Below are 19570 nucleotides of genomic sequence, written 5' to 3' on the forward strand. Positions count from 1 at the left end.
CTCAGCACAAATCCAGAACACAGCCCCATTTTAGCTACTATAGAAATAATTAATCATCACAGCCAAACCCAGCACATTCTTTACTCCTTATTCCATGCCATTTACATCACACTCAGGTCCCACACTCTTCAGTGTATCCCCATTAACCACCCCACTGCCTTCACCTTGCCTCTGCTCTCCAGCTTAGCCTTACTCATATACTGCAGTGTCTCAGGGGTATACCTGCTCCAAGTAGAGTCACAGTCTCTCCAGGGATGTACTTGCTGCAGCATGGAGTTATCCACAGCCCCAGTCCATCTGAGGTGCACCTTTTCCAGCACAACCTCCTCCATGGGCCACAATGCCTTCAGAAATGTACCTACTCCAATATGGCTTTACCTGTGGCTGCAGTCTCTGTGGGGGAGTCATGGCCACTCACTTTGAGGTTCTCCAGCATGACCACATGCACAGCCACAGATTCTTCGAGGTGTGTACCTTCTACGGACTTACTCTTGGTCACAATCCCTTCAGAGATGCACCATAACCGTGGCATGTAACCATTGCACCAAGGAGCACTAGGCTCTAACTTACAGCCTGGCAAGCAAGCCCCATGGCAAGCACTGGAGCCTGTCAATTAATAGCTAAACAGCATGAAAAGTGATAAATTCAGTCTAGCACATTCCACTGAAATCTGTCATTATCTCAAACACTTTGAGCTTTACATTGGGTATCCCAAAGAACTCTTGTGGTTTAACCCCAGCCATCAACTAAGCACCCCCCAGTGGCTCATTCACTTGACCGCCATCAGGATGAGCAAGAGGCTAAAAGTGAGAGAACTCATGAGTTGAGATAAACACAGTTTCATAGATAAAGGATAAACCTTGCACATGAGGAAGCAAACCAAAGAATTAAGTCACCACTCCTTGTGGGCAGGCAGGTGTTCAGCTTTCCCCAGGAAACCTGGGCTCCAGCACACACAATGGTTGCTTGGGAACACAAACACTATCACTCTGAACATCCTCCCTTCCTTCTTTCCCCCCCAGCTTTCCACGCTGAGCACGGTGCTGTATGGTCGGGAATGTCCCTTGGACCAGCTGGGGTCAGCTGTCCCAGCTGTGTCCCCTCCCAGCTCCTTGTGCACACTGAGCTACTGGCTTGTAGGGTGGGGTGAGAGGCAGGAGAGGCCTTAACTCTGTGTAAGTGCTGCTCAGCAGTGACTAAAGCATCCCTGTGTTACTGACACTGCTTCCAGCACAAATCCAGGGCATAGCCCATGCAAGCAGCTATGGAAAAAAATTAACTATACCAGCCAAAACCAGCACAAAAAATTTTCATTTTGCCTAGTTTTCTTAAAAAACTAAAAGCACCTAAATGACATTTGGAATAAGTAGATGAGTTTGGATGAAAAAGGTTTGACTATACTAGTGAAAACTTTTTCTGGTAACACTGGGCTAAAGGCATGCTAGTGCTTATTATAAGGGTGAGAGTCAAAGCCTGAAAAGTTGGCCTGACCAGGAAGCAATTTCTTGAGATCTCATTTCACAGGTTCTGATGCCCATCCAAAATGAACATGCACAAGAAACATGGTGTCTCTATAAAAAGCATACTCTCTATAAAAAAGTACTCTGCACTGTCTTTCATCTTCTATCCAGATAGTTCTCATGCACAATATATGCTTTTATTCCATTCACACTTCTGCATGTTTTTCATTGAGCTCCTCCTATTTGTGCTTCATAGCAACTGGAAATAGAGTCATGGATTTCAAAAGATAAGTGAAACCTTAAACATTTTCCTCATACTACAGACCTGCACAGAATAGATCTCAGTCTTTCCTGACCTTTTATCCCCAACATCCCCTCCAGTCCTCAGCTACCTACTATTTTTCTCCTTCAGAGATGGTCTCATTGACTAAACTCTGTGTAATTGTTCTCTGGCATTTAACTTTGAAAGCACCTGTTTCTATTTCAGATCTGAAGAAGGGCTTGTGTGCCTCCGAGGCTTGTCTGATATTTCCAACGGTATAAGCTGACTAAATAAAAGATCCTACTTCTTCCTGCAAGCCTTGCTGTGTCTACATCCCTAGACCATCTTGGCTATGGCAGTGCTATTCGGACTCTCTTGATGTTACCTGCATTGTCAAGTCAATGCCACCAAGAGAATAGGCTCTGAAAGGGGTAAAGAATGAAGCATTTTGAAGTACACAGAGATTGTCACTGAAGGTGAAGCCATGTATTACACACAAGACTTAAATCACATGACATGAATTATTTACTTCATTTTGGACAATGTCCAAAACGCTGCCCCTTGCTGTTGTTATAAATGACGCTTTGTCCTAATTTCTGGGTTTGCTTTCTCCTACAGTCATTGGATAAGCCATTTTCAGGCTGTTGTATTGTGTCAGGCATGTGTTGCTTTAAATGGAAAAAAAAAAGTAATGCCTTATTCCTGAGTGGCATCTTGTTTCCTTATATCCTCCAGTTCTCTGTGGTGTGGTGCAGATCCTGCCATTTCTTTGCCTTTTCTATAAGTGATACTCATCTTCCCACCAAATGCCAGCTGCTTTTACAGGCAGACTGAGTTAATGTTCTGTTTGAAGAAAACAAGTCATAATCTTCCCAAAGAAATCATCCACGATATCTTGCATTGAAAATACAGATGTGATATGCAGTTTGTAGCAGAAAAAAAAGGTACTCTAGTGGCCACAGGAATCCCAATGTAAGGAAATCTATGATACAGAGGATACATTAGTCTGAGTTAGTGTTATGGAGTTACATTACGGTCAGTTAGGTCATTGTATGTTCTGGGTTGTCACAATTATATTTCTTACAAACGTAAAAAGAAAGTGAGTAATGATTGTGAGGGCCTCAATTTTCAAATGTTTGATTTGCCTGTATTTTTAAAACAGGTATGATTTTCAAGTAATTGAGTTCTGATTACTTTGTGAAAATCAGCCTCATGTAGCTCACATGCATCACCCAAAACAAATAATACATTTTGAAACTTTAGACCTGTTTATCTTTCTCTGTCTTCTAGTTAGTCATTATAAACCAGTATGTCACATAGTCTGTCCAAAAATGTCAAAACTGGATTTACCTGACATAAAAGGTAAGCAAAAGAAATTTTTTATTAAGATAAAACATTTATGTATATTTTAATACTGCATTTATTAAGAACTCAAAACAAATCTACTTTTTATCACATTTTTAGATCATAAAGAAATAAAAATGTCATCCCGCATGAATCCTCAAGCACAAAAGAACACTTCAGCTTCCTTTTTGGGGTTCAGATCACCTTTTGCTTGGCTTTCCTCCTTTAGAAGATCAAGGAAAACCCAGACTCAGAAGCAACCACGGTGAGCTATAATGAGAACATACATTATTTCCAGCTTTTAAAAAGTATATGAATTGTTCTGTGGTATAGAACAAAGTTCTAAAGTTTTAGAAAATTTTGTTGAATTATTTTTTTCAGTCTCTTGCTTTTTACCTCATTGGGAAGATTGTGATTTTACTTGGTCCTGTAATGAAGAGATTATCTATATTATGTCAGAAGAAAGAAGACTAAGTCACAAGTAGTAGGTAGAGTCTCTTGGCTAAACCTTTTTTTGCTCAGGTTTTGCATAAAGATTAAAAGTATATGAAGGACTGTAGACTTTGAGCAGCTGCATCGTTTCATTCCCTCTCAAGAGGACACGGTGTGAGGTGCATGGGGATCTGGTGCCCTATGGCTGTCATACAATAGGAAGTCATGGCAGAGAGTACCGGCCCCAGGCAGCTCTGCTGCATCAGTTCCCACCATTTCTAGCCCAGAGGCAGCTTAGAGGCAGCCCTGCAGCTTTAGCTCCAGCCAGGCAAACCGGACAGCTCTTGGTCCTTTTGCCTTCTGGGCTTTGTCAGTGCTTTGGGTTCAGTACTTGGGTTTGCTTTGGTTTACTTTGGTTTTTGAATCTGAACCAAAGTTGGTCTCATACACAGCTCAGGAGCTGCTGTTTGAAGAGCATCCTTCTCCTTTGCCATTCCCAGGGTTGAAGCTGTTGTTCAGAGGAAAAGGGGTGGGGGAAGCTACAGTCAGGCTGGTTAGGCTGCCTGATCTCTCTTAACTTTTGTCCCGTGTGGCTGTATGTCAGCAACACATGCATGAAGTCTTACTATTCTTGTGTGCATCTTAGGGTAATGCTTGGGACTGGCAATCACAGGTAGAGCTGCATCGTGCAGTGCTGTGAAATCCAAGTACAAAGATGCGAGATCTTTGGTACAAAAAGCTGATTTTTGCTCAGTGCGTCTCACGTTGGTATTCTGGTCTGTGCCTGGGGCTCCCTGCTGGCATGATGTAATAAAACAGCTGTAATAAACAATGACAGGGAATGCAAGCCTCTAAAGAAATTATTATTAGTCTGATACGTAGGTTTTGTAACAGAGCAGCTTGCTATTGTGGAGTGTTTGTATGAAAGCAGGAGATTTAAGGAGAGGTTTAAGTTGAGGCTTTGAGGTTAGCTTTGTGGATTTTCACTGGTAACAATTCTCTTACATAACAACACAACATAGAAAAAGAATATGCAGTGTTAACACTGCTCCATACCTGTCATCTTCTCCTTCCTCTTTCTTGTGACCTGGTAATGCCCCTTATCCTGGAACACAGAAACACTGGGCCACAGTCTTCCTTGAAGAATAAAGGGACACTTGTGTAACTGAGAATCAGATTTCAAGGGTGCTTTATCCTGGTGCACAGTGAGGTAGCCAATGCACACACGAAGGTCGAGGCTTTGCTGTAGAATCTAAGCACCAAAATGATTTCTTAATTTAAGAAGGCAAAAAACCCAAACTGTGCCTACTCATTAGATCAGCTTTTCTTGTGTGTGTTTATCTGGCTTTTCCATGGAAAATCTATCGTATCTCAGGCTCAGATGCCTTTGATTTCTGACCGAGCTTAACTTGAAAAATAAACAAGTCAATCCTGACGTGTAACTGAGCTGATTGCTACATTTTCTAGTCACGCCTCTCTGTTGAAAACTTCCCCCACCCTCTTCTAGGTGTTGCCGTGGCATGTGGTTTGCTTTATGCATAGGCAAAGCACTGAAATAATCTGCCTCTCACCAGGTAGAGTTATTTGGGAGAGCTAGTGAAACGCTGTAGGACGCAGCACTGTAAATCCTGTAAGTAAGCCTAACTGGCAGAAGCTTTTCAATGGCTGAACATTAATGGCTGGTTAGAGGGTCCTTTCAGTTCTGGAGAGGGAGTTTTGGCAGCTGTGGTGGTGTTCTACTCTGAGAATAAGTTATGGATGCTGCAGGAAGGAGTGCACTCACATGGACATACAGAAGATGCTAATAAAAGGTTTGTAACTGTAGTCTGAAGGCAGTTTGATCACTTTTGGTTCAAAGGTGTCAGTTCTTGAATTCATTCTTTACTCTTTTCTATATGTATAAGTGTGATTCATCCGGGATCAAAATGCTATTTAATTGTGTTTTCAGCATATGTGATTTATGTGTTTGTTTTTTAGTTACTTCTTAGTACTGATAAGAATAGTCTTGAAGAAAATGGATTATACTGACATTAGAGAGCTTGGTGGTAGCCTGGGGAAGACAGGTGCCTTGCCTCTGTGGAAACACTAATTCACGGCAGATTTTAATTCATGGATTTTTATTATTGTTACCAGTTGTGATAGTCATCTTTTACTTTTAATTTTACATTTGATTGTCATTAAAAAGATATATATATATGGAAATGGAAAAGTAGAAAATATATTTTCTCATTTTCTATACAGAGGAGTATTTTCCAGATGGCAAATATTTCTGAACTTGAACATCAATTTAGCTTCTTTCCTGTTTATGAATAATAGACAATATTTACAAGTATATGTGCATATGCATTGTGTGCAAAATAATGTAAACATTGCTCAGTGTCGTTAACCAAAAAAGAAACTGAATTACTGTTTCCTAAAATTAGGCAATATTTCTCTGAAAGTAAGAAAAACTTTAACTTTGAAATGCTGGAAAATTTAAGACAGTTCATAGAAACTAATAAGGCAGTTTGGGAAATTGAGAGATTGGCATAGGAAAAATATTAAAATAACCTCGTCAGTGTAAGTTAGCAGGGAGAAAAACAAAGCAGGATGCAATGACCAGTTATTTCTGAGAGAATAGTGACAATAAAGACACAGATGAATTTAGAATAGTGCCAGAGGTGCAAATGAAAATTTAAATTTTGCCTAGACTATCAGAAGACATTTCTAACTGACATTTCTAACATGTCTACTTCATGTACGTTCATTGCAAGGAGCAATTAATACAACATCAAGTGGGGAGAGCTTTGTGCTCTTGGGCTTTGCCAAAGAGTGGCTTTGCACAGTAAAGCTGAAGAAGAAAGCTTCTAACAAAGCTTTTGCATTTTTGTTATGCATATAAGTAAAACTAAGGTAACTTGCTAAGCCACAGGATTTTACTGAACTTAATTTGCAGGAAATCATTGTAAAAGCTCTGAAACCTAAGTTTCGTTCTTAGTTTGTTTTAGAAGCATTAAAACACAACTTTATTTAAGTTTAAAGGAAAAGCTACATAGATTTCTGGGTTCTGGTTCTGTAAACTTCATTCAAAGGGGGAGTTAAGCCCCGGTTTAATGGCTGTTTTTATTCAGAGCTACAAGGAAAAATTAGAGAATTTAGATTCAGACTGTCTAGCCAAATCCTAAGCCCGCTGAAGTCAACAGGCTTGTTTGGTTTCAGTTGGACCCCATGTCAGAGAGGAATCCTGGTTTTACAGTTCACAATTACAGAAGCAAAAACAAATTGCACCTTTCAACTGTTCTTCCCTGCCTGCAAGCACATTGCAAACAAATGACAAAGCACTTCAGGAGGAAAGGCTGGGCCACAAAGAACTTGCCAACAAGCCGGTTTATACTTGCTGTTGAAGCACAATAAAGTAGTCTACCTGAGCACAGGGAGGCTTTAAGAGCCTAAGAACAAGGTGATTCAAAAAGACTTTGAGACAAACAGGACTGAGCAGAACCATCTTTCCCTACTTCATTTTCTCCCAAAAATTAACTTCCTGGGAAAAAAACAGTTTCTGAGACAAGGAAGAATTGGCAATCAGCACAGGCTGAGCAACATTTCCTTCGGGGCTTTTGAAAGGACTGTCTTTGCTTAGTCGTAAAACAAGGATCTGCAGACTTGAATAGACTCAGTGATGTCTAGTCCTGTTCTTGTTTCTCTCATTTATTTTGTATTTGTCTGCAAGTCACCCCATCAGACAGAGTACTTTTTATGTTCAGGGCTTCTCGGCTTGTTCTAACCACTGCATTACTCACGGATGCTCGAGCCAGCTCTTTGCCAAGCTCTTGCAGCCTTAAATAGCTTAGGAAAGCAGATCAGCCTTCTACCGTGTCTTAAAAATTGGTAAATAAAAATTGCTGCTATTCACCCAAAACAGTTTGGGGTGAATAGCAGCAAGTTCCAAAGTTCACACCAAAGCCAATCTGCTGTCTGACTCTCCTCCTTTGCAGGGACAGAGCACAGCTCTGCATCTGAGTAGGGTGAAACGGAAGAGAAAAACAATAGAACTGCAGAAGCAAACCAGTCAGAACTTAACAAGTATATAACTTAGGCTATGACTAGTACCTATTAAATTATAGCTGTTTGGAAAAAGAACAAATACCATCTTACCATAATGCTGGATTGAAGCAATTCTGTTGCAGGCACTGAGATGTCAGTATGTTGAGTTCATTCTTGGCTGTGCAGTTATGAAGTTTGCAAGCTGACAAGGCCAAACTGAATGGTACATTTTCCGAGCACTTTATTTTTGCAGGATATTGGCAGGGGGGGAGGTAAGGATAAATTCTTCATAGAGCAAGTTTTTTTTCAGATGCTTCTCAATAGTTGTTAAAATGAGAAGCTGCTGGATATTTCCTATTTGATGAAATTGCAGCAAGTTCCTTTTCAAAACCAACATTTAAATCCCTCTGCCTACAGATATGACAGTTCTGCTAGCCCACCCTCAAAAGTGGAAGAAATGGCAACGGTAAGTAGTTTATCAATTTCTTGTCTGCAATGTTTAAATACAGATTTTTCAAAAACTAGTCCCCTTGCTCTAGGCTGTTGCTTTAACGTGTTTAAATAGTATTCTTGCAGTTCTTATTTTAAATGCTGAGTAAAATGTCTTTGTTGTGAACTTGTTGCAGGTAGCAGACTGATCTTGTCTGTTAAAATCCAAAGCTTTCCTAGCTAGGCCCTACATCTAGCTCTGCCAGATTTCAGTTCTCTCATAATAACTGCATGGATATTTTCCTAGGTCAGGACCTTCACATATCTTCGCAACTGTAACCAACCTGTAAATAGATCAAAACTCACACTAAATCATAATCTAGTATATTTACTTTGTTTCATTTCATTTGTACAAGGATGAAAAAGAGTAGCTGGCCTGGGCAGGCAGTAATCTAGAACCTCTTGTGCAACGTTTCCATGCACAGAGTTACCATGTAAATGTAAATTTTGAAGTAGGAACTTTTTTTTTTTTTTATGGATGGATGGATGGATGGATGGATGGATGGATGGATGGATGGATGTTCCATTTTATAAGCACAATCTCATTTTAAGGATAAAACAGATTTATTTCTGATGTAATTTAAGTGCATGCTGTTGAAATATCAGATTTTCTTCCAAGGATTATGTTTTCTATCTTAATTATTTCATTCCCCTGTATTACTAACATGTTTTTCCTCATCTTCAATTGGGTGACATAACCACAGAGGGGACTAAGAAGGTATACAGTGTATAATCAAAGGCACAGAGGATGTAAACTGGCCACCTCCCTTCTCTCATATTTCAAAAACAAAGAGAAATCTATATTAATATATGACTGAGCAAAGATCTTATCAGGGAATCTTGTCTGTTATAGAAACATATTATATAAAGCTATATTATAGCTAGATGAGTAAAATATTATGAATATGGCAAACAAAAAAAAAGTAGTAGTGTGGTTTTTTTTTGAAAAAAGGAGGAAGAGTTTCAGCTAAAATAATTCAGCAATTAAACAATTGTCTGCACTTCCACCATCTGAGACTGTGAGTTTAGTGAAACTAAACTGGGTGGGATAGAACCTCTCAGTTTAACATGTAATCAAAAAACAGATGGGGAATAGGATGACATTTTCCCCACTTTTATCACTAAGTGCTGTCTTTCTATAAGAAAATGGACTGTAGTGTTAAATTATTAAATATCTGTTGGGAGGTCAGTGGGTGAATTTTAAAATACACTGATCAAGGAAGATGTGATTGTGGAAAACTAAATTGAGAGGTACAATGCAATAAGGATGCATTAGGATAAATTAAGTAAACTATGCCCTTATCCAAAAAATGCTACAGGATGAGGACAAGATGAGTAATTCTCCTTATTATATGTGTAGAACTCTATAAACTGCATGCAATTTTACAACCCTCAGTTGTGTATTTTAATAATACATTATTTAATGGAGTGACAGAGCTTGCTCACCTCTGGAATTTGTGACACGGGTTGTGATGTGATATGTGAAATGTGATTTGAACCCACATGAACTGAAACGAGGTTACTTTACAATTTTTAACAGGCTGAAATGTGTAATTCCCCAATGTCAACTGAAACAAGTGGTCAATCTTTTGATACAAACCAAAATGAAACAGTGGAGAAAAGTACACTGGAATGGAATGAACAGCTAGAGAAGGAGATTTTCAGTGGTAAGTGTGTCCTTATTTCGGTATTGTTTGATAGTATTGTTACCAGAAGTTACTGTGGTTTGGGAGAATTTTCTGCAAAAGCACAGCTGTAAAAAATGGCTCATTTATAGCAGAGTGGCTACTTTTTGTTGTCTTTGTCTGACAGCAGAATGTCTACTCCAACACTGATTTCAGGAGATGTCAGTGATCAATCACTCTAAGAGTGCATTTCATCTCATACTGATACAGTTCAGAAGAATCCCATGTAACTGTGCACAGTTCTCTCTGCTGTCTCTGCTGGGAGCCCGCACTGCACCCTTTAGCTGCAGACATGATTACGTGAGAATTCTATCCGTTTCCTGCATGAATAATTTGGATCATGATGAATTATTTGGCCTGGTTTTATAAACTGTAAAGCCACAAACCACAGAATCAAGAGGCATTATGGCATTCAGTTACTTTTCTGGGAGCCTTTTATACCCCCAGTCAAGAGTTGCAGGTTCTTTTTCAGCTTGGCTCATGTCCTCCCATTGGAAGACTCAGAAACAACTCATCTTTTTTCTTGTTCTAAGATGGATTTCTCAGGAGTCTTCTATTTTGTGTGCTGAAGAGAAACTTAGGAAAAACGGAGAATTTTAGTACCTTTGGATCACATTTTATTCCTACTATACATATTTATCAATGCTTTCTTAATGCTTTTGTAGTGTTAGCACAGGTCTGTAGTGACTGATCACTCAGTCTTATGTATTTAAGTTGATTAGGAAATTCTGTAACAAAACAATCATATCCATTGTATATTATGCGTAATATTTTGAAAGTAGCAGAATACAATTAGCAAAGGAATAATTGCTTTTGACAATAAAATTAGTTTTAATACATTGCTATCAGTCTTCTGACTGAATATCTTGGTTAATTGAGCTACATAGTGTTTAATTCCATTTCATGAGGTTGCCTATATATGTTTATATAAATACATATTTGTTGCTAGATTGAATCACAGCTTCCTAACTATTTAATTACCCTTTCTTATCCAGAAAATGCCATTTTCAGTGCTCATACAATTCAGAAGAGAACTTATTTTATGAATGAAATAAACAGTGGACATGCCAGACTGCTGAATATGTTTGTTTGATGGTTTGCAGGATTCTGTTTTCTTATAGTTATGTCATAACTGTGCTTTGTGAACACGCAGAAAGGTCCGTGTTTGCCTAGTGAATTCTTTTCAGGGATTTTTTTTGCTTACAGACTATATTTAGAAGGTTTACACACACACACACACACAAATACAGTGAGTGAGAACTCAGACTTCAAATTGTTTTGTTCTTCTTTTAAATAGCATAAAGACTAACATTTACATGAAGAACAGTCATGGAGGAGAACATTTTTTTTCTTGTAGTCATAATGGATCACTGCTGAAAAGTCCTATGGAGGAAGAATGTGTGGTTTGGGAAGGGTTTTGAATGCTGAGAAGCTGACTCCTTTTAAAGCCAGTTCTGATTATTAATGTAGTTCGTGAAACATTTTAACATAAGCAGTCAGAAGATTATTAAAGAAAACAAAACCAAGTATCTTTTTTTTTTTTTCCCTGTGCAGTTTTAAGTGATCTGGATGACCAACTGGCCCAGGAACAAGCCCAAGACCCTTTGGACAGGATCATTTCTACAAGCAGTGCATCCAATGTCCAAAGTAGTAGCGCATTCCCTACTTCAAAGAGGCAGACTGTTAGCAGGGGGCAACAGAGAAATGACTGGAGTGACATGCCTAGCACATTTTTCCCAGATGGAATGAGAACACTAAGGGCCAAAGATGAGCACAAGATTTTCATCAGACCAAGGAAGTTACAGAGTGCATATATAAACTGGCACCAAACAGCCTTTCAAGAGGATTGCAGTTATGGTGATGCAGTGGATGGGAATCCCCGTCTGCACCGCAGGAGGCTGTCCGCAGTGTCCTTCGGGCGGTCTTCCGAGGGGAGCTTATATCCCCCTTCCGTAACGCACAACAGCGGGTTTAGGCACAAGGCTTGTATGAACAGGGATACAGCTGGCAGAAGTTACTCTGTGTGCTCCCTTCGGAGATGTCCATCATCAGTATCTTCTGATCAGCTCTCAGCATCTAGTTTGCAGCATCCATTGGCAAGGGAGAGCAAGAATGGTTTTGTACCAAGGTTTGGTCGACAGAACCCAAAGAGAATTCCTCTGTCTTCCATTGTATGGAACAACACACCAGACTCTTCAGAACAAGCTCCAGAAACAATGTTTAGAACTCAATCACTGATGGAATTTCATGCTACAGACCATGGTAGATATCCCAGGTCTTTACAAGAAACTAAGAAATACCCAAGTTACCACCCAAAACACCACTACAGATCCATTTCAAGCAGTAATTGCTTTAGCAGAGTTAGTTGCCCTGACAAAGCTACTTCTCCATTGCCCTTTGATAACTGGGAAAACTATCCTGTATACAAATCAGAAAATAATCTCTCTAGATCCTTCTATAGAGACATCTCTTCTCATGGGAAGCTGTATGCAAACCAAAAAAATTCTTATGGAAGAAAAGACAGCTATCCTTCTTGGGCTGATATTCCTCAGTGTTACAGCGATGATGTGTTTATTTCCCCTGATGCCAGCTTTGAAGCATTTATGGCTAATTTAAATGACCAGCAGTGGGCACATAAAAAGAATGCCAAGTTTGGTTCACAGCGCCTGCAGAATGATTTTCACATGTACTCTCCAGAAAATACAAGTATCAAAAGGATGACAAGAAGTGCAAACAGAAATTTTTCAGAATTCACTGAGGGCTGTCAGCCTTGGCTAAGTTGTACCTCTTCTGTTTCTTCATCTGGTATCAGAACGGATGAGTCAGTCTTTCCCAATTCAAAGAACCAACCAGAACCTACAAGACTGAACAGGAATTCAGTTGTTGTTACCCAAAGAAGTACAAAGGCAGACTTTACACACCTGGAAAAGGCTGAAGGTATGAAACAGGCAGATGAAGACACGCTGTTACAGTCAGTTCCTCAACAAGCAGATACAAGCTACATCAACGCACGGAGTTTTTCCCCTAACAGCCCTGCTTCTGCCATGTGGCAAAGAGATGTATCTCTCTATAGCACAATGACATCAAAGAGACAAGCCACTGCCAGAGGAGATACTGCAAAAATGTATACATCAAATGGTGATAAAAGAAATGTAGAAATGAAGGAAAATGATTGCCCACCCAATAGTGCATTCAGTCAGCCTCCCTGTATTTTGCCAGCTGATGGGAGCAGGAAGGAACCTTTTCTTCCATGTCAGAAAGAATGGGAACATCATCTGCATTATGCAGCACAAAGAGAGAGCAGCAAACAGGATAGTTGGAGTGCAGAAGCCCTTAACAAAGCTACTCCAAAGAGACACTCCTCATTACTGAATGTTACCTCTGCTCTATCCACTGAAAAATTAGCAAACTGTCAAGGCATGTTGTCCTGTCCTCCTGAGCTCTCATCTAGTTTCTCACAAAACTCTCCCCGAGCACTTTCTCATAAAGACAATGCTAAATGCTTCGGAACACTAACTAGCTCTTCGGTAAATAGCACTGTTACTGAATCTCAAGCAGAAGGGGGGACAACAGCTGAAGTGAGTAGGACAAGTGTTAGCAAAGAGATTTCACAGAAAACACTGCAAAATGCAAGCACTTTAGTTACTAAGGACTATAATGGACAATTCACTACTAGTTCCCCACGAAATGGAAATTCTGGAAATATTTATATGCGTGGCTTTGATGGAGAACCCAATACCTCTGAAAATAGTTTAAGTTATTTTTGCCTTGAAAAAGGAACTGAAAAAATGAGGAGTACTTCACCTTGTATCAGAAGGTTTCACAAGCAAGACAGCTCGCCAAGACATAGCAGTAGCTGTAGCATTACCGGCTCCCCTGGCAGAAACAGCTCCAAATCTTCTGACCCCCTTGTTATTTATTACACTTTGCCTAGAAAATCAGCTAGCATTGCTGGTAGTATTATGTCAGAGACACCCATCTCTTTACCTAGAGAAAGCAGAGCAACATATGATTGTTTAAGGTCTGAAACTCTGCATAGAGCTGACACCTGTTATTCTAATCAAGGAGATGTGTCTTGTTTAGATCCAAAATGTTCCTTTCTAACATCAGCATCACTAAATGCTGCCACAACTAAAAAAGATTACCACACTCCTTTAACCAAAAATAGTAATGATTCAGTAAGTAGCAGTACATCAGTTGATCTGACAGACAGATGTAAACATCTAAGTAGAAGAGAATCCTCTGTGTTTTCAGATTATAAGGAAGGGGGAAATTTTTTGCAGAAATATAAAACCACAAGCACATTTACAGTTTGTGTTGATGAAGATCATGTCAAGTATCATGAACTAGTTTCAATTTATTACACACTACCACGGAGGCATTCAAAAACATTCTGTAGTCTCTTCAGAGATAATTCAGAGGATGCAGATTTACCTTGTCCCAAAGAAACTGCTCAGTCACCAAGAATACAAAACAAGAAAAATGAAGGTCATGTGAGTTTAGCAAATGTTTTTTTCCCTACTACTTCAGAAAAAGAGGTGCCTTCATATTCTTCCGACCAAGTATCTTCAGTTCTGGTCACACCTCAGAATTTAAGAATTGCTGTTGATAGTGAGGAAGAGAATTCTCATTTATCCCCTAGCTCTGAGAAGTCAGTGAGTGTGGTACCTAACAAGAAAGATAATTCAGCATGTCTTCCATTAGCAGAAAATGTACTTTCTGATGTGGTGACAAAAGAAATTTCTTTTGGTGGCCCACAATCCACTGCAATAGTGACTAAGTCAGGTAAGGCCATTTCTGATGCTTCAAGCAGCCAGAAGGCAGAAATACATGTAAAAGAAAAGAAGGAAATTTTACAAAGAGCCACACCACTAATGTCTACTTTATCAACCCCTCCCAAGCCAGCCAGACATTTAGAGAAGCCTTTATATTCTAATTCAACAAATAAAAATACTGTAAAGAAGGGAAGCTCTGAAACTTGTTCACAGCCCCCAAAAATGAACAAGAAAAATCTGAACAGTTTATTCATCCGCTCCAGGGAGAAGAGTTCCCTTGGAAGGAGTGGTAACACAGAGCATGCTGATGTGCCACTTACTCCTGTGGTAGGTATGTACAGGGATAGTGCCCAAGTTAAACAGAGAGTAGATGTCCTACACCGAACTACCCCTCTGTGTAATAATAAATTTAGTGGACTGCAATTAAGGGCTGAAAGTTCAAGAAAAAAAGAGAATGGTTCAAACTTTTGTAGCAAAGTGCTTCCAGAGTCTCCAAGAAAAGCATCTGAGGTAAGCACAGCTTCCAGTGCTGATCCATTTCTTCAGCTAGACAAAGTGGCTAGCACAGATGAAGTAAAGAATTCAAAAATTAAAAAAGAACAAAACTCACAGACTTCTCATATGGGTAAAGTTTACAGTGGTTTTCAGGAATCAGAGAGGCATATTGAGGGCAACCTGAACATTACAAATAAAGTCCCCAAGGTTACACAAAATCAGAACATAACACAGAGTGCAGAAGAGGAGAACAAGCTTCTCTCTGACTGCACAAGAGACAAAGTCAAAGATATAGAGAAAAGAAAAAATAGACCTTCAATTAAAAATAAATTAGCAGCTGTTTACAAAACAAGTCGTAAATTTTCAAGTAAAAATCTACCCCCCAAACCACACATAAGTAACATTTTTTCACAGAATGATGGAAGTGCTACTTCTTTAGAGGTCAACATGTCCCTTGACTCATTGATTTCAATGGATTCCCACCAGCCATTCCTGGAGTTGGACAATGAAAATCAGAATCACAGTCTGAACTCTGACAAGAATACTCCAAGACCAAGAACAGCTGATAATAAGAAGACTGAAAATCAGAATGATCCCTCTTTGCTTGTTAACAGCAAAAGGGGGCCATTTACAAGTTCATATACCCAGAAGGAAGCCATCAGTCCTCAAAAAACTGCAGCAAAAGTGGAAAATAGGCCAAGACTCACAACCCTATTTCCAGATAAATCAGTAACCACAAGAAATAAGAATTCCCAAGTGCTTGATCTTGGGTTAGAAAGCAAAAGCCAGCCCATCTCTCCCAGTGCTACTACCTCATACCCACTGGATGAAGAGAAAGGAAGAGCTAGCAGTCATACCTGTGCTCCTCCCTCGCCACTTTTAACTGACAAAAACTCCAACACCTATGTAAATAGCTGCTTGCAGGCAGACACATGTCCAGAGCAAAACCTGACTTCCCAGACAGTGCTTGGTCAGCATCAAAATACCTCTCAGCCTGCTGGCTTAGAAAACGCTAACCTCAATAGCTATCAGTTGTGCAAGAGCCGTGCAAAAAGTCAGCGTGAGCGTCACCTCTCCGAGGGCATTTGTGCTCGAGATTGCCTTGAGATCTCTGCCTCAGGAAGCAATATTCTACCCAAAGATGGCATACATGGCAAGAGATTTAAATCTTACTCAGAGCTGTTGTCTTGTGATGAGAATGAAAACTGGGCATCAGACGATGAGAAATGTTACAGCACCAGAAATTTAATGTATCCGTCTGTGGAATTTGGTATATTTGGCAAAGAGCAACAACTGGCTTTCCTGGAAAATATCAAGAGGTCACTCACAGAAGGGCGATTATGGAGACCGTGTCTTCTGAATAACCCTGGTGCTTTCAGAGATACAGAGAGCTCTTCTATAAACAGGGCTGAGCTTCTGAGCTCAAGTTCTGCCGGGAGCAAAATGTCATCAGCTGCCTCGTCCCCCCGAGAGCTGACTGATACCTACGGGGAAGACCCAGCTGCTTACTCAGACTCAGACAGTGATACCACCACTGATGATGAATATTACCTAGATGAGATAGACAAAGAATCAGAGCTATGAAGGGACTGTGGTACTAAGAGGGCACAATAGCATGGTAGTTTCTGGGCTGGCAAAAACATGTCAAATACGCAGAGCCCGTTCTTGTGCTGCTATAAATTGGTACAGCTTCCTTAGTTTCAAGGGAGTTAGTATAGTATATTAGCTGAGCATTTGACTTTTGTATTAAATGTATGGATTCACCTTTCCTGTCTCCCTTAGCAGGGAAAAACAATGTTAAAAAATCCCTTCCCCAAATAAGAGAAGGTAAACAGCTGTTGAGCTTTGGGCACTGTAAGTCTGGGGATGGCTTTCCTCTGAGTCAGAAAGCAGTAGTTAGGTTCCTGCCAGCTACACAGTGCTGGAATGGATAAATTCTAGCTTGAGCTGCTTTTTCTTACAGAACTTAACAGAAAACCAAGAAGTTATTTTACTGATGATTTGTTGTTTCTCCAGTCTTCCTCATTATCAAGCATGATAAGGTTAATCCTTCCCACTGAACTAATATCCTCACAAAATGAAACCTCTTAAATCTTTACAGCATATTCTGCATGAATGTTCTTTTTCTGCATTCCTGGGAAGCATAGCAACAATGTCCCTGGTGGCATTTGTTCTGCTATGCTGTTGAGGCAGATTCCACACCAGGACTTTCCAGCATTGCAAGAGCAGTGAGCAATGTGAGTTGCAGAAATACTTCTAGTGTAGGAGAAAAAGCTCAACGCAGGGCACAGCACTGGGAAACTTACCAAAAGAAAGAAAGCTGAGCATGGAAATCTGCTTTCCAGACATGGAAGATTCATAACCAGCACAGCTTTGGTTACAGTTGACATGACTGGCCAGATTTCTGGTCTTAGAAACAGGTTAATTTGGATTAAAAGACATACACTTTAAACAATTCAAAATATAAAAAGATTTAGCTTGTTGGTTTCCTGTATTAACCTCATAGGTTGAATCTTTAGTTGTCCTAGCAGTGAGAAAATAACCAAAACAGTTTGTGAGGTCCTAGAGTTCTGTAGCTGCCTCTGCTTGGCTGGTCTCAGGATGAGGCACCTGCAGCCACTGGGCTCCTTCAGGGCAGCAGCACCTGGGGCAGCCTGAGAGGGCACTTGGCTGGGGCACCACTGCACCTATCAGACTGGTGGCTTCCTACAGGCAAATTAAATAAAACCAGTAAGAAGGGCTCTTTGCTCTTTGTCAAACTACAATACCCTTTTGGTATTTTTCAGCTGTTCCTGCTGTGACCACAGTACTCTTTATCCTCTAAACTGAATGGGTGTAAACATGTTCCATTGGTCCTTCTTCACCCACAACAACAATGTAGTATTATTACTGAGTAGCCAAAACTTGTCCCTGGCCATAAAATTTCTAACTAAGCTTTGTTCTCTTTTTATGAAAAATCAGAAGTGGCTCACTGAGCCAGAAGATATATTTTAAAATAATTATACATTTTCTTCTACTTTATTTCTAATTTCATATATGGTCTGAAATTATGGTCCTTATTTTTATATGCTTTTTAATCCAATAAAATTTCTGTAGAACATAATTATATTTTTCTAACTTGAAGGACAGTATACTGGTATTTTAAAATAATATATTTTACACAAAACAAGCAATGCTTGTATCGCTGACTACTCCACAAGAAACTAAAAGATGAAAATATTACAGTAGGTAAGAGGTATCCTTATTTTTTCATACTGTAAGCTTCGTTAAAGAAGTGGGTCTGTAGTTCAAATCTGTATTGATATAAGATAAGTATCATTACTTTTTGCTGGGGTAATTTGTCTTTTGTTGTACATAGAAGGACTAACATAAACTGTATATTTATAGATAGAACTGATCTCTACCACATGCCTTTTCACCAGGATAAAAGAATATGCTGACATAGGCAATGCTGGAAGGAGATGACTACTGTATAATTGCAGTCTTGTAAAAAGTGGTATTCTAAGGAGAGATTATGTTTTTCTGTAAATGTCTCTATTCTCTGTGTGTACAGGATTCTGTAGAGTAAGACAATATAACCAGCTGAGTATCTGTGTGGAATTTCTGTTGTTGTACATTTCTGCAAAATAAATTAATCCAAAAATTTGGGTCACTAGCCTACATAATGTAAAGAATAGTAAAAGAAATGTGTACAAAGGAAGTAAATGGTCATACAGTTTTTCTTGACTAGATGTGGTTTAGAACAATTTTATTTGTAAATATTTTCTAACCATTCAACAGTAGTTGGATTAAGTGCTCACCTTGCAGACATAATTTTTTTTCATTTCCTATGCTGTGTATGACAGGAAATCAGGTGGCTTGATTTAATGTAAGCAAGTAAAAACTGCTTTTGATTGTAAATTAGTTGTGGAAGACTGCAGCCTGTTGAGGATCTGTAAACTAAAATTTACACCGAACAACAGTATTCTAACAGTCAACTGCATGAAAACATAGGGAGAAATACCTTTTGAATAGCAATCAGCTCCATTCAGTTTAGCAGAGCCAAATTTTGACACTTCCACTCTTCCAAGATTTTCTTTGGCAAAAATATATTCTATAAATATTGATAATTTACAGGATTTTCACATTTAAAACTATTTCTTTGAAATAAATTCTTCATTTACATGAAAAAATGTATTGGTACTGTATTTCTTTTTCACATGCTGTGAATGCAGTAGATTATTTAAAAAAAAAATCCAGCATCTTAATATGGTTGCCAACATCATCAGGGTGCTGATGGCCAACAAAGCCATGGATTGAGAAGGGCAGGCAGCCTTGGTCTACCTCACAGCTGTAGCCAGCAGTCACATCAGCTGCTGGGCCCAGGCAGGATGTGCTGCCTTCTCTTGTCCTGCCAGCTGATGAGTCTCCAGCACACAAAATAGTTTTCCATCCATGGTAGAACCTTTACTGTAGGTATATTAAACCCTTTGAGAGGCATATGCCTGCAACTTGCCTTGAGGTGCCTGTACTCCACATAGGGGCCAAGGGTAGTGTTTGATGAGTAGTTTTACAAGGTGATGAGCTCCACGTGAAGATGCCTTCAGCTGCAATTAGGCCTGAGTG

The 19570-nt window shown here is 39.5% G+C and overlaps 1 protein-coding gene across 1 annotated transcript in view; it reads left to right on the forward strand.

Moving 5' to 3' along the window:
- EXPH5 (exophilin 5) overlaps positions 1-17012 on the forward strand; it is a 35680-nt gene extending 18668 nt beyond the window's left edge. The window contains exons 3-7 of the mRNA XM_071434135.1: positions 3013-3084; positions 3187-3331; positions 7939-7987; positions 9551-9677; positions 11250-17012. Coding sequence (XP_071290236.1) covers positions 3013-3084; positions 3187-3331; positions 7939-7987; positions 9551-9677; positions 11250-16549 — 5693 coding nt within the window. The 3' untranslated portion in view covers positions 16550-17012. The remainder of the gene's footprint in view (positions 1-3012; positions 3085-3186; positions 3332-7938; positions 7988-9550; positions 9678-11249) is intronic.
- The last annotated feature ends 2558 nt before the right edge of the window (positions 17013-19570 follow it).

This window comes from Agelaius tricolor, unplaced genomic scaffold (assembly GCF_023055355.1).
Source record: "Agelaius tricolor isolate 1412-34295 unplaced genomic scaffold, bAgeTri1.0.p SCAF_9, whole genome shotgun sequence".
Classification (NCBI taxonomy): Eukaryota; Metazoa; Chordata; class Aves; order Passeriformes; family Icteridae; genus Agelaius; species Agelaius tricolor.